The 13,945-nt window shown below is 28.3% G+C and overlaps 2 protein-coding genes across 4 annotated transcripts in view; one reads left to right on the top strand and one right to left on the bottom strand.

Moving 5' to 3' along the window:
- The first annotated feature begins 4,151 nt into the window (after window positions 1-4,151).
- On the top strand, window positions 4,152-4,922 carry LOC136076093 (uncharacterized). Its single transcript, XM_065789557.1, has 2 exons — window positions 4,152-4,485; window positions 4,585-4,922. The coding sequence occupies exons 1-2, from the start codon at window positions 4,152-4,154 to the stop codon at window positions 4,920-4,922; spliced, it is 672 nt and encodes a 223-aa protein (XP_065645629.1).
- Window positions 4,923-9,697: 4,775 nt separating this feature from the next.
- The window catches only part of LOC101236975 (uncharacterized), a 16,028-nt gene continuing 11,780 nt past the window's right edge, over window positions 9,698-13,945 (bottom strand). For all 3 annotated transcript variants that reach the window (XM_065791097.1, XM_065791099.1, XM_065791098.1), the window contains one exon: window positions 9,698-13,766. In XM_065791097.1, the coding sequence (XP_065647169.1) occupies window positions 9,727-13,766 (4,040 nt within the window). In that variant the 3' untranslated portion in view covers window positions 9,698-9,726. The remainder of the gene's footprint in view (window positions 13,767-13,945) is intronic.

Below are 13,945 nucleotides of genomic sequence, written 5' to 3'. Positions count from 1 at the left end.
TTATCCATAAATAGTAAGTCAGGATCTGAAAGAAAGAAAGAGTTTGAGAATAAAAAGTTGGCCTCGAAAATTTGTCGTTCATACTTGCAGAATCATGAAATATCTGGCTATGATAAATCAACTAGATACAATACATCACTTTCTTTTTTACAAAAAGTTAAGTATTTTTACGGTATTTACTCTATTCGCAATATAAAATGTCCAAACCGTACCGAAAAGCAGCAAAAATGTATCAAAACGCGAGCGAGGAAACTATACGACAACATTCGGACATAGTTCAATAGCTGCCTATTTCTTAATGATGAAACTTATGTCAAATTAGACTTAAGACAAATACCTGGTCACACTTTTATGCTGGCATTAAGCTTGGAGCTGTCAGCAAAAAATATAAATATACAAAAATTGATAAGATTGGCAGGAATTGTATGAAATGGTAAGCAATTTGTAGCAAAATTTGTAGCTGTAGCAAAAAATGCAAGCCATTTATAACCTCAAAGTCAATGAATGCCAAAGAAGGAACGCTTGGAAAAATGTCTTCTACCTTTTATAAAACCACATAATGTTCCTGTAAAGTTTTGACCTGGTTTAGCTAGCTGTTATGCTAAAACAAAAATGAATTGGTACCGAAAGATCACAACTCACCAAATTGGTTTTAATTTTGATTTGAATATTTTGTGATAAGGTTCCCGATAGCACTGGGCAAAACTTGATGAGGAAAGTTAAGCCAAAAGTTCGAAGTTTTGCTCGAGGAAAGGAGATCAAATAACTTGAAAATATGTCAAAATATAGATCAATGAGTACTCTATATGTAAAAATAACTTATATTTTTTGGTGTCCACTGGGTACAATCTTCTTTCAAAAAACCTTTTTTTATTTATTAAAGTATTTTATTTACTACGATAAAAAATGTGAATTTTCATTTATTCCGGCCCTGGTTTTAATGTATGTTCTTGACAAATTTAAATTTCAAAAATGTAAAACCTCTCTCTAAACCAAGAAAAAAACACGCATAGTGGGCTATGAACAAAACCTAAAAAAGTTTATTACATTTAAAATTAAATAATAAAGCATCTTTGTAACATTTGTAACAACAATTTAAAAATAAAAGTTGTTTTCAGTATAGTAGTATCTTTTAAAAACTCAAAAATCAATTGCGGTTCTATGTCTATTTAAATCATTTTTTAGCGTGAAATTTTTAATTTTTGTGCAAAGTTATAGCAGTAACTTTTTAAATACTACGTGAATACGGAATTAGTTTATATAATTGATTTATTTAATAGTGCAGCTTTGCGAAAAATAAAAAAATTATTACAAATCAGCATTTATAATACATTTATAGTTTAAAATAACAAGGTAAGTTTATAACATTAAATACTTTTGTAAAAAAAGTGTAACATAATTTAGGTAACCTACGAGAACCTATATTGGTGCTTGAACTAAATAATTCAAGTAAACTTTAATTTATTCTAGTTTCTTCTTTTGGGTTTAATAAACTGTGTTTTTTTCCCCGTACCTCAACCGTTTGGAACTCTCTCCCATCTTCATGTTTTCCTGACTCATTTAACCTTCAACTTCTTAAGACTTCTGTCAACTCTTTCCTTGCTCTATAACTCTATTATTTTTTTTAAGTGATTTTTTTCAACTTAATAGTGGTTGCTTGCAGCTATGTTTGGAGTGAACTAGAATTAAAAAAAAAAAACATTTTATAATAATGAGTTTTTACTCAGATTATTTGTTTGATGTTGACTTTTTTACCCAAACAAAAAATACGTGTTATTTTTGTCTTCACTTTAATTCAACACAAATTGTACTGTTAGCCCAAGGATTTTTAGTTGTTTTTTTTTATTTAGTAGTAATACTAGTTCTAAATGATATATCATTCTTTTTGTCCATATTAACTTTTCTTTTACAAAAGCATTTGACAACTGTGACAAAAGTACAAGTTTTTATTATTATTGTTATTATTATTACAGTTGTAGCCGTAAACTATACATGCAATATATACATACAGCGAGCAGGGAAAACACCTTACTATAAACAACTTCCAATGATACAAAAGCACAACAGCTATATCAGTGTCATCAGCTGCAAGTACAACTTTGCTATTTAATGCTTGTTGTAAAACGGTTGAAACGATTTTTGTATCAGCATCAACTGGGCATGTATTTACTTCGTGCCCTGCAGCCATAAGATGTTTTGCTAGCAGTCTAATGAACTCTACTTTGTTTTGTTGGGATAATAAAAAGCACTCCTGGCCAAACAGCAATGTATTATCATCATGCACATTGATCAGATGAGTACTTTTTCCTACTTGTCTTCTAGCATGCTCATTTGATTTTTATTTTTTATTTTGTTATTTAGGTACCCTAAGAAGACTTAACGGTCTTGTCACAGAGCACCATGGAAGTGCATTTAAATAGGATCATGACGCCTCCTCCTTTACCGTGACGCGATTATATGTCCAGAGTTTGTTTCGAACCTGGATCTCCTGCTTCTAAAGCAAGCGCTCTAACCACTGCGCCACGGCCGCTGATTTAGTTGTAAAAGCTTCATATCCATCAAACACGACACTTACTACACCATAATTGCGTTTGATGTATGTTAAGTACAACTTGCAAATATTGCCAAGATTTAATCCTTTAACACATCTTACTCGATGTATCAAAGCTTCCCCATCGATTACGAATCTGACAAATTTTGCTTTTATTTTATCTACTTGCATTGAGCCTCTTTAGGTAAAAGAAATTTCTGCAGTGATGATTTATCTGGTTTTCTCATCAATCCGTTTTAAAATAATGCAAGAGGTGTGGTAGTAAACTCATAAATAAAAATTAGTGTTAAAAATTGTCATCTCTTTGAGCAATTACAGTAAGTCTTGTGAACAGAACGGTTGGGTTAACATGCATAAAGCTGCCTTCCTTCGGTTTTATTACATTACGCAAAGCATCCAATGATTTAATTTGGTCTCAAAGTCTGATTTTAGCTTCGGTGATAACTAAGTTATCTAACTTGTTATGAATCATCAATCCTATTTCCTCAGATTTTTCACAATTTATATCATCATTTCCAATGATAGAGACAAAACCTGTTGATAAAGAATGCAAGTTTGATTCTTGATATATATACGGATTTCGTCTCCTTAACTGTGACCGTGCAATAGCTTTTCCGGACATCATGTGTATAACACTATTTTTTTTGTATATCTCATTAAACAACTCCTCTAAACCAGATCCTCCCATATGTTTACCAATGCTCCCAATATAATTCATTATGATATAAAATCCACCCAATCTGCATACTATATTTAAACTTTCTTCTTTAATGATTGCTGTCGCTTTTATTCATAACTGTTTGTCAAAAGTTATGCAAGGTATTGGTATGTTCAATTTTTCAGCCTGATTTATAAAAAAACGAAGAGTGGAGTAAATGCATGTTTCATCAGAAGGATTGAGATCAATTATTGGAACAAAACTAATGACTTGCTGAAAAATTTTTGTATCAGTTACTACTTGTGTAAAACCTGACTAGTTTGGCCGCGGGTCTCAGTGGAACTGAAGAACCAACCACCTTGCCATAACAAGTCTAAATTCAATTCTCTGGGAAGTATTATCGGAGATGCCATTTCTCTGTAAGGTTTAAATTTAATCATCTAAAAGCCAATATTACTAGATCCTAAATAAGGTAATAAAAGTATATAAAAAGTTATAATCTTCAATAAAATATTAAAATGTTGCAAAGTTTTAATAGAAATGATAAAAATCAGGTTACAAAAGCAAAAAATTATTATATATTAAATAGAGTAAAACAGGAAAAAATAAAATAGCGGGTAGAATGAAATAGTTATGTTTATTCTTTTGCTCTTAATTAATTATTGGCTAAACTTTTTGCAAATATTTTTAAATCACGTTATGAAGAATACTTTTCTGAGTAAGACGATATTTAAGTTTTATTTTTGATGAAAAAAAATTTGTTATAGATTTTTAAGTTTTCGTATGCGTAATAAGATTTTTTTTATTAATTTGAAAAATGAGCTTAAAATTCTCGTTAAATATGATATACTTTTTGCGTGGCGAACATCGTGGTGAACAGACGCGTTTTCTTACAGTTAAATATTTTTTGGAATTTTTTTAATTCGTTAAATAAAAATTGAAATGTCTAAATCAGAAGAGTTAGTTTCGATTGCTATGATGAGAGAGCTACTAAATATTCAAAAAGAAACAATTTTGTCTTTTTTTCATGAAGCATTATCGAACATAAATGAGAGGTTTGATAACTTTCAATCTAGTTTTAAAGAAGTTCGGCGAGAACTCGACAAAATGAAATCTGGATTAAATTTTGTTGGCGATGTATTCAACGATAAAGCTAGAGCAGTTGAGGAAAAAATTAATAAAGTTCACGATGATTTATCAAATGTACGAAAAATGCAGGGTAAAATATTTTCTGACAATATTGAGTTAAAATTAAAAAGCGTTGATATTGAAGACCGTAACAGAAGAAACAATTTAAGAATTGACGGGGTCGTTGAAAATAACGAAGAAAAGAATTAAGAAATCACAAAGAAAAAGGTAAAGCAACTATTTAAAGATAACCTTGGTATTGAAAAAGATATTATAATTGATCGGGCTCATCGAGTGGGAGTAGCTAATGATAAACGAGAACGAACTATTGTCTTGAAGCTCCGGGATTACGAGGACAAAAAAACAATTTTGGAAAGAGCAACAAAATTAAAAGGAACTAATATCTTTCTAAATGAAGATTTTAGTTTTACCACGCGAAAAATTCGAAAAGAACTTTTTGATCAGGCGAAGATACATCATCAAAATGGCTATTTTGCAAAAGTTGTTTACAACAAACTAATTGTTCACGAATTTCGAGAAAACACCCGCAACACAGATGTTATTCCGACATGCGTAAACGAGTAAGCGTTTTTAGTATTTTAGTTTTTAATTATATTAAATATTTTTAAATTATACATTTTAAAAAAATGGCAGCGCTTTTTCCACAGAAATTAGATTTTCACAATTTAAATTTAGACTTTTTTGAGGACAACTTTATAAATAACCTATCAGAAGAAAATATAAATATTTTTCAAGAAACTCAAATGAACTTAATTAACACACCGTATATTGATCCTTTTGAATTTAAAGTAATAGCAGATGATGGCTCATTTTCTGTATTACACCTAAACATTTGAAGCATGCAGCAAAATTTTGATAAACTTAAAGAATTTTTAAATATTTTAAACTACACGTTCGACATCATATCTATTTCAGAGACTTGGCATGATACAGAAAGTTCTCTTGAATTAAATTTTAATTATATATTACCATTTTATAAACTAATAAGTCAATCAAGAGGAAATGGGAAAAAAGGAGGAGGATTAGGAATTTATGTCTTAGAAAAGTATGCTTTCAGGATAAAAAATATACTATGCTTTTCAAATGATAACTATGAAAGCCTTTTCATTGAAATTATTAATAAAAAATACCGAAACATTTTAGTTGGATGTGTTTATCGTCCACCGAGTGGAAAAATAAAAAATTTCGAAACCTTTATCAAAAATACGATTATGAAAATAAATAAAGAAAATTAGACTTTATATATAACTGGTGACATAAATCTTGATGCTCTTTCTAACACAAAATTTCCAAAAATAAAATCTTTTTTTGATATGCTTTTTAAATTTAATGTCTTGTCAACTATTAATAAACCAACGCGAGTAACAAAAACCTCTGCAACAGCAATAGACAATATTTTTATCAATAATTATTTAGAAACGACATTTGAAACCGGTATATTTTTGACAGATATTAGCGATCATTTCCCGATATTCATAAAAATAAAAAACTTTAAATCTATGTCTGATTGTCATTCAAAAATTATACATTTAAACAAACGAAATTTAAAATTGAGTAACACTAATAAATTAACAAGTAGACTAAAACAAGAAACATGGAACAACGTATATAAATGTAAAGATACTAATGAAGCTTACAATGCCTTTTTAAGTACATTTTTGGAGTACTTTAATGAAACCTGTCCAAAAGAGATAATAACAACTAAGTCAAAAGCAATTGCTAATCCGTGGATGGATAAATCGTTATTAAAGTGCTCAAAAAAAAAAAAAAAACTTTACAATAAATTTTTGAAAAATAGAAACAATGATAATGAAAAAAATTTCAAAAATTATAAATTTTTTTATCAAGATCTCATTAAAAATGCAAAAAAAAAATATTACAGTAATCAAATTAACAAATGCAAATTTGATAGCAAAAAAACATGGTCCATCATTAATCTCATAATGGGAAGAGAAAAACTAAATTCACCTTCTCTTCCTAAACGAATTGTTATTGAAAATAACGATATATTTTGTCAAAAACTAATTTCAGAAGAATTCAATAAATATTTTACAAATATTGGTCCTAATCTTGTAAATAAAATTGTACCAACATCTGTATCATTTAAAACCTATCTTAAAACCACGAATAACGTTACCATGCTTGATTATGAATTAGGCTATGAAGAATTAGAGGTAGCCTTTGCCTCCTTAAAAAAAAAAAAGGCTCCAGGATTTGATGAGATATCTAGTGATATAGTTATTGCAAACAAACACAGTCTTAATAGACCCCTGATTCATATACTTAAGCTCTCATTAAATTCTGGGATATTTCCGGATGTACTTAAATTGGCAAAAGTAATTCCATTATACAAATGTAATGATCATTCTGACATTTCAAACTACAGGCCTATATCAATACTTTCTATATTTTCAAAACTCTTCGAACGTGTAGTTTATAATAGAATCTATGATTACTTCATTAAAAACAATTTTTTTTACCCAAATCAGTTTGGCTTTCAAAAAAATCTCTCCACAGAACATGCAATCATTGAAATAGTAAATCAAATAACTAATGGTTTTGAAAATAATAAATTTACTTTAGGAGTGTTTCTTGATTTATCAAAAGCATTCGATACAGTGGACCATTGCATTCTATTAGATAAATTAAGGCATTACGGAATAATAAATAAAACTTATTATTGGATTAAAAGCTATCTTACAAACAGAAAACAATATGTAAATAATGTCCAATCTGGAGTATTAAATGTCATATGTGGAGTCCCGCAAGGATCGATTCTTGGTCCACTTCTTTTTCTAATATATATAAATGACTTTTGTAATGCATCTTTAAAAATGAACTCGGTCATGTTTGCAGATGACACAAACTTATTTCTCACCAACAATGATATCAAGAAATTATATGCAGACATGAATATTGAATTGTGTAAAGTAAACAACTGGTTTAAGGCAAACAAACTCTCACTTAACGCTGAGAAAACAAAGTATATACTATTTCACAAAAAAACACAAGAAGAAAATCTTCCTCTCAAGTTGCCTAACCTATCTCTAAATGATAAACTAGTAAATAAGCAATCCAATATAAGATTTTTAGAAATCATTGTTGATGAAAAATTATCCTGGCTTCCACATATAATATATATCCAGTCAAAAATCACCAAAATAATAGGTTTGATGTATCGAGTTCGCTCCTACGTCAATAAAAATAGTCTTAAATTAATCTACTTTGGGCTAATTCATAGCCTCATCAGCTATGCAAACATTTCATGGGCAAGTACTCAAGCGGCAAAGATTAAAAAAATTTATAGTCTTCAAAAACATGCCTGCAGAATCATTTACTCAAAAAATAGGCGTGAACACGCTAAGCCCTTAATGAAAGATATGAAAATGATGAATGTGTTTGAAATAAATATCTACCAGCATTTAATTTTCATGTATCGTTATAATCACAATATCTCTCCTATAAGCTTTAATAACAAGTTTAAAATAAATAAAAATGATAGCTATAATCTTAGAGCGAATATGTCCAACACATATAAACTGCCTCGGATAATAAACAAATATTCAGAGTACAGTATTCTATATCGAGGTCCAAAAGTATGGAATACTTTTCAAAAAGGATTCAAAGGTACGGTAAATTCGTTAAGTTCATTCAAGTTTTTAACAAAAAAAGATATTTTTAAAATATAAGAAACGTTTTTGGTTAATGATACTTTAATAATTTCTCATAAATCTGTTTTTGTTTTATTTCTACTTTTGTTGGTTGCTTATCAATTTTATTAGCGAATTACGCGTTTTATTACGATATTTTATTGAAATCTTATTACGCATATTGTAACATATTACGATATTTTTATGAAATCTTGTTATAGGGGCTCTATGAAAAGATTGTGATAACGTACTGTCATCCTCATCTTCTTTGAGCCCCTATCTGTTTTACTTATTTTATTTATTGAAATTTTATATTACGAAGTTGTAAAATCTTATATTAAAACAGAGAAAGAAAAAAAAAAAAAAAAAAAAAATGATATCATTGAAATTAAAATGTTTTCTGGTATAACTTTTTACGTTGATCATGAATCTTTTTTCAAAATTAAATTTGCTATTTAGGAAAAAAAGTTGAGTAAAAAACGGAAAAAGAGAATTGTAGGATTGAATGAAATACTCCAATAATAAGTGAAGCAATGGCTCACTTCTTAAATGCGGCGTTTTTTTATTAAATTTCAAATGACCAATAAATCTCCAACTATAAATTTTTTGTATTGAAACAAATTTATAAATGAAAAGTTTCTGAATGACTTTTACTGACTGCTTTTTTTGACACACAAAAAAGAAAAACTGTAGATGTGCCAAGATTAATACTTGAAAGGTTGACAGCAAAAAAGCAGCAAAGCAAGCTAAAAAACAACGCATGCTTAGCTCTAATTAACAAGTCAAAGTATGGAATAGTACCATGAAAATTCAAATTGCAAGGTTTGGCTATGTCAAACATGCATACCAAAGCGATACGTAAAAGGCGCTGAGTTTTATTGCACCAAAGTGCCGCACAACTGAAAAGTCAACTCAACCTCTACGACTCAGCATCATCACAAACTCTAACTTAAACGACTCAGCATCATCACAAGAATAAAATGGTTTATTTTATTTGATTGATTTTCTAATTGTTATTATTGATTGTTTTTTTAATTGCTATTATTGATTACTCTTTGTTTTTTTAATAAAGTGTTGTTTTAATTATACATTTATTTGCGTATTTCATTCTACCCGAATGTCAGTGTAGAATGGAATAAATTTTTTTTAATCAAATAAAGTTTAATAAAAAACTTAAAAAAATAATTATTTGATTTTTATATTTAAATACAGCTCAAAAAGTCCTTAACTATTCCATTTGGCCCTATGAAAAAGAAATAAAACCCCCATACTCGCGTACGTACTTTATGGAAAATCCCTTAAGCTTGGTTTCCAATAGTTGTAGAAATATCGTACAAAAGTTGTTCAACAATAATATTATATAATGGGAACTTAACGTCAGCTGTACAAAGGTTTCGAAATAGAATCAAATCAATTTTGGCAACCATTGTTGTACAACAAAAACGCACAACTATTGTACAACATTTCTACAACAGTTGTAAAACAACATTTCTACAACAGTTGTAAAACAACATTTCTACAACAGTTGTAAAACAACATTTCTACAACAGTTGTAGAAATGCTGTTTTCCAATAGTCACTATTGGAAACCAAGCTATATAATAGAAAATTAATTAATAAAACAACAAAAAAATTATGTAGTAGGAAAAAAATTTGCAAAAACGTGTGACATTGGTATTTAAACAAGGTATTTAAAAAAAACATTTGACCTCTCTTCATTTAAGAAATATTACATCTCTTTTTACGTTTTTTTCTTCGTTTTTGCAAATGCAAAATTCTTTCAATGTAACGATTCGTGTCTATAATTGATGGATGGCTCTTTCCTAAAACTTCAGTTTGTGTTTTAATAAAAGAATAGAAAATTTCTAAAGCTTTTTTATGTTTTCCCATTTCGTAAAAACATAGTCCAATTTTTTTCTTTGTTGCCATTGTTAATGAATGATTGTTTCCGAAAATTTCAGTTTGTATTTTATCAACAGAGTAATAAATTTGTAAGGCTTTTTTATATTTTCCCATATCGTACAAACAGAGTCCTATATTGTTTCTTGTGTTTACTGTTGATGTATGATCGATTCCTGAAACTTCAGTTTGTATTTTATTAACAGAATAATAAACTTCTAAAGCTTCTTCATATTTTCCTATTTCGTATAAACATAATCCAATACTAATTTTTGTGGCTATTGTTGCAGGACTATTAATTCCTGAAATTTCAGATTCCGATTTATGACAGGAATTGTAAATTTCTAAAGCTTCATTATATCTACCCATTTTGTACAAACAAAATCCGATATTACTTTTGGTGCGGATTGTTAATGGGTGATTAATTGCTAAAGTTTCAGTTTGTATTTTGACAACAAAATTATAAATTTCAAAAGCATCGTTATATTTTCCCATCTTTGACATACATAATCCAATATTGTTTTTAGTGACTAGTGTTGATGGATGATCGACGCCTAATATTTCAGTTTTTATTTTATCAACGAAAGAATAAAGTTTTAAAGCTTTTTTATAATTTCCCATATCGTAAAAACAGAGTCCGATATTGTGTCTCGTATTTATTGTTGACGGATGATTAATCCCTAAAATTTCAGTTTGCAATTTATTAACATAATAATAAATTTTTAAAGCGTTTGTATATTTTCCCATTTGGTAAAAACAGTGTCCGATATTGTTTTTTGTGTTAATTCTTGACGGGTGATCAATTCCTAAAACTTCAATTTGTATTTTATCAACAGAATTATATAATTCTAGGGCTTTTTCATGTTCTCTCATTTCGTATAAACAGAGTCCAATATTATTTTTGGCAGCCATTGTGGATGGGTGATAGACTCCTAAATTATCAGTTTCCACTTTTTCAATAGAATTATAAATTGCTAATGCTTCTTTGTATTTTCCCATTTTTTTCAAACAGTTTGCGATATTATTTTTAGTATTCTTTGATGATCGATGGTTGATAAACGATGTTTGATGATGATTGATTCCGATACTTTTACTATTTTCTTTATCAACAGAATAATACATTTCTAAAGCTTCATTATATTTTCCCATTTCTTGTAAACAGAGTCCAATATTGTTTTTTGTATCTATCGTTGATGGATGGCCGATTCCTAAAACTTCAGTTTGTATTTTATCAATAGAATAGTAAACTTCTAAAGCTTCTTTAAATTTTCCTAACTCAAACAAACATAGTCCAACTTTATTTTTTGTGTTCATTGTTAACGGATGATTAGTTCCATAAATACTGGTCTGAATTTTATCAACAGAACAATGAATTTCTAAAGCTTCTTTATATTTTCCCATTTCACGCAAACAAAGTCCAATATTATTTTTTGTAGCCATTGTTGATGTATGACTGATACCTAAAACCTCAGTTTGAATTTTATCAACAAAATTATAAATTTCCAAAGCTTTGTTATATTTTTCCATTTCGAACAAACAGAGAGCAATATTATTTTTTGTTTTTATTGTCGATGAATGGTTGAATCCTAAAATTTCAATTTGAATTTTATCAACAGAATAATACATTTCTAAAGCTTCATTATATTTTCCTATTTTTTGTAAACAGAGTCCAATACTATTTTTTGTATCCATCGTTAATAGATGGCCGATTCCCAAAACTTCAGTTTGTATTTTATCAACAGAATTATGAACTTCTAAAGATTCTTTATACTTTCCCATTTCGTACAAACAGAGTCCAATATGAGTTTTTGTGGCCATTGTTGAAGGACGATTGCTTCCTAAATTCTCAGTTTGTATTTTATCAACAGAGTAAAAACTTTCTAATGCATCCTTATAATTTCCTATTTTGTATAAACATAGTCCAATACTATTTTTTGTTTTTATTGTTGAAGGATGATGAACTCCTAAAAGTTCAGCTACTATTTTATCATAAGAATAATACACTTTTAAAGCTTCAACATAGTTTCCCATTTTGTACAAACAGTTTCCAATATTATTTTGCGTGACCATTGTTGATGGATGATTTAATCCCAAAATTTCAGTTTGTGTTTTATTAACAGAGTAATAAATTTCTAAAGCTTCACTACATTTTCCTATTTCGTACAAACATAGTCCAATATTATTTTTTGTAATCAGGGTTGAAGGATGATTGAAACCCAAAATTTCAGTTTTTAATTTATCAATTGAATAAAAAATTTCTAAAGCTTCATTATATTTTTTAATTTCATATAAACAAAGTCCAATGTTATTTTTTGTACGCATTGTTAATGGATGATTTATACCCAAAACATCAGACTCTATTTTACTAAAAGAAAAATAAACTTCTAAAGCATTATTGTAATTTTCCATTTTGTACAAACAGTTTCCAATATTGTTTTTTGTTTCCATTGTTGATAGATGATTTATACCAAAAATTTCAGTTTGTATTTTGTCAACAGAATAATAAATTTCTAAAGCTTCATTATATTTTCCCATTTCGAACAAACAAAATCCAATACTATTTTTTGTTTGAAGAGTAAATAGATCATTTTCTCCATGATTTTCTATATTAAACTTTTTTATGTCATTCAATATTTTTATTGTTTCTTGGAAATAGCCTTTACATGTTAAGTAACTTGCTAGGTTGTTTGTTATGTGATGAAAGGCTTCTGACATTCTTTTTGTGGAAGTGCGAAACATATAAAGAAAATGAGAAACAAAATGGCTTCCATAATTAACATGTTCTTTAACATCCTTTAACTTTGAAATAAAATAATTTATAAGATAATCTTTGAACGTTTCTAAACTGCACTTTTTATTTTGAAAATATTTACATGTTAACTGTGTCAGATCATGCACTGTATATTTGTTTTTGCTAACTTGATCTAATAAGGAATAACTGACAAGCAATCTCAAAGCATTATCTACAATATATTCTTCATTTATATCCATAACTTTTGAAATTTTTATAACAAAATGTTTGCTGATACTTTGACCATCACAATGGGATAAACAGTTTAATAGATTTAATGCTATATAGTTTTTTTTTTCTAAATTTAATAATACCAAATTTATAGATTTTATGGTAGATGTTGACTCTTCTTCAGTGGGAAAATCATCATTGTTAAGTATTTCTACAGGATGTGATCTATATCGATCTATATAACTTTGCAATGAAACTGAGTTATTGTTTATATATGATATTGCCTGACTGATTGCAAACGGATGAAAACCAAGTTCTTTTGTTATTTCTTTTAATTTTTCATCATCATTGGTTTCGATGTTTTTTTTCATGTAGTTAAAAGCGTCTTCAATAGAAAAATTGTTAATTTGCATTTGATACACATTGTCTGACCATGTTCTCCATTGTGAAGTTATCAATGTAAATGAGTTTGGTTCCTTTGAAATATATTTTTCTAAATTTTTAACTGTTTCATTGTCTACATTATCAAAAATATACAAAGTCTTTTCTTTCTTATAATAATTGTGAATTTTTTCAACCATTACATTTATAGTTAATTCGTCACCTTTTAAATTTTCAATAAATCCTAACTTATTATAAAGATCATTAATGGAACTTTGTAACTTTCCAAATGCTGCATCAATCCAAACGTAGTTTTCATAAAAGCTATGATAAGTTTCACAATACTTTCTGGCAAGTTGTGTTTTTCCAACACCAGACATTCCATATATTACTAAAGTTAATTTTCTTGTGATGCTAGATTCAAGAAAATATTGGCGCATTTTTTGAAGGTCATTATTACGAGGAAAGAACTTTTTTGAAGAAGGCTGAACACCAAATATTGAATGCACAGTTAATTCTAAAATAAAAACACAAGTTTTAAATCACATAATAACAAAAGTAAAATATTGCATTAAATGTTATCAATAAATCAGAGGCTTTCTAGGAAAATAATTTGGGTGGCGGTACCCCCAAATATACCAACTTTTAAATTTTCTGATATATACTAACTTCTAAATCATTGAACATTATGGTGTT

Source organism: Hydra vulgaris, chromosome 02 (genome assembly GCF_038396675.1).
Source record: "Hydra vulgaris chromosome 02, alternate assembly HydraT2T_AEP".
Taxonomy (NCBI): domain Eukaryota; kingdom Metazoa; phylum Cnidaria; class Hydrozoa; order Anthoathecata; family Hydridae; genus Hydra; species Hydra vulgaris.
The sequence above is the reverse complement of the archived record's forward strand: the minus strand, read 5'-3'. Positions and strand labels throughout refer to the sequence as shown.

Coding starts and splice junctions, on each gene's coding strand:
- LOC136076093 (XM_065789557.1), top strand. CDS start 4,152: ATGTCTAAATCAGAAGAGTTAGTTTCGATTGCTATGATGAGAGAGCTA. Junction 4,486..4,584: donor AAGCGTTGATATTGAAGACC/GTAACAGAAGAA, acceptor AACTATTTAAAG/ATAACCTTGGTATTGAAAAA.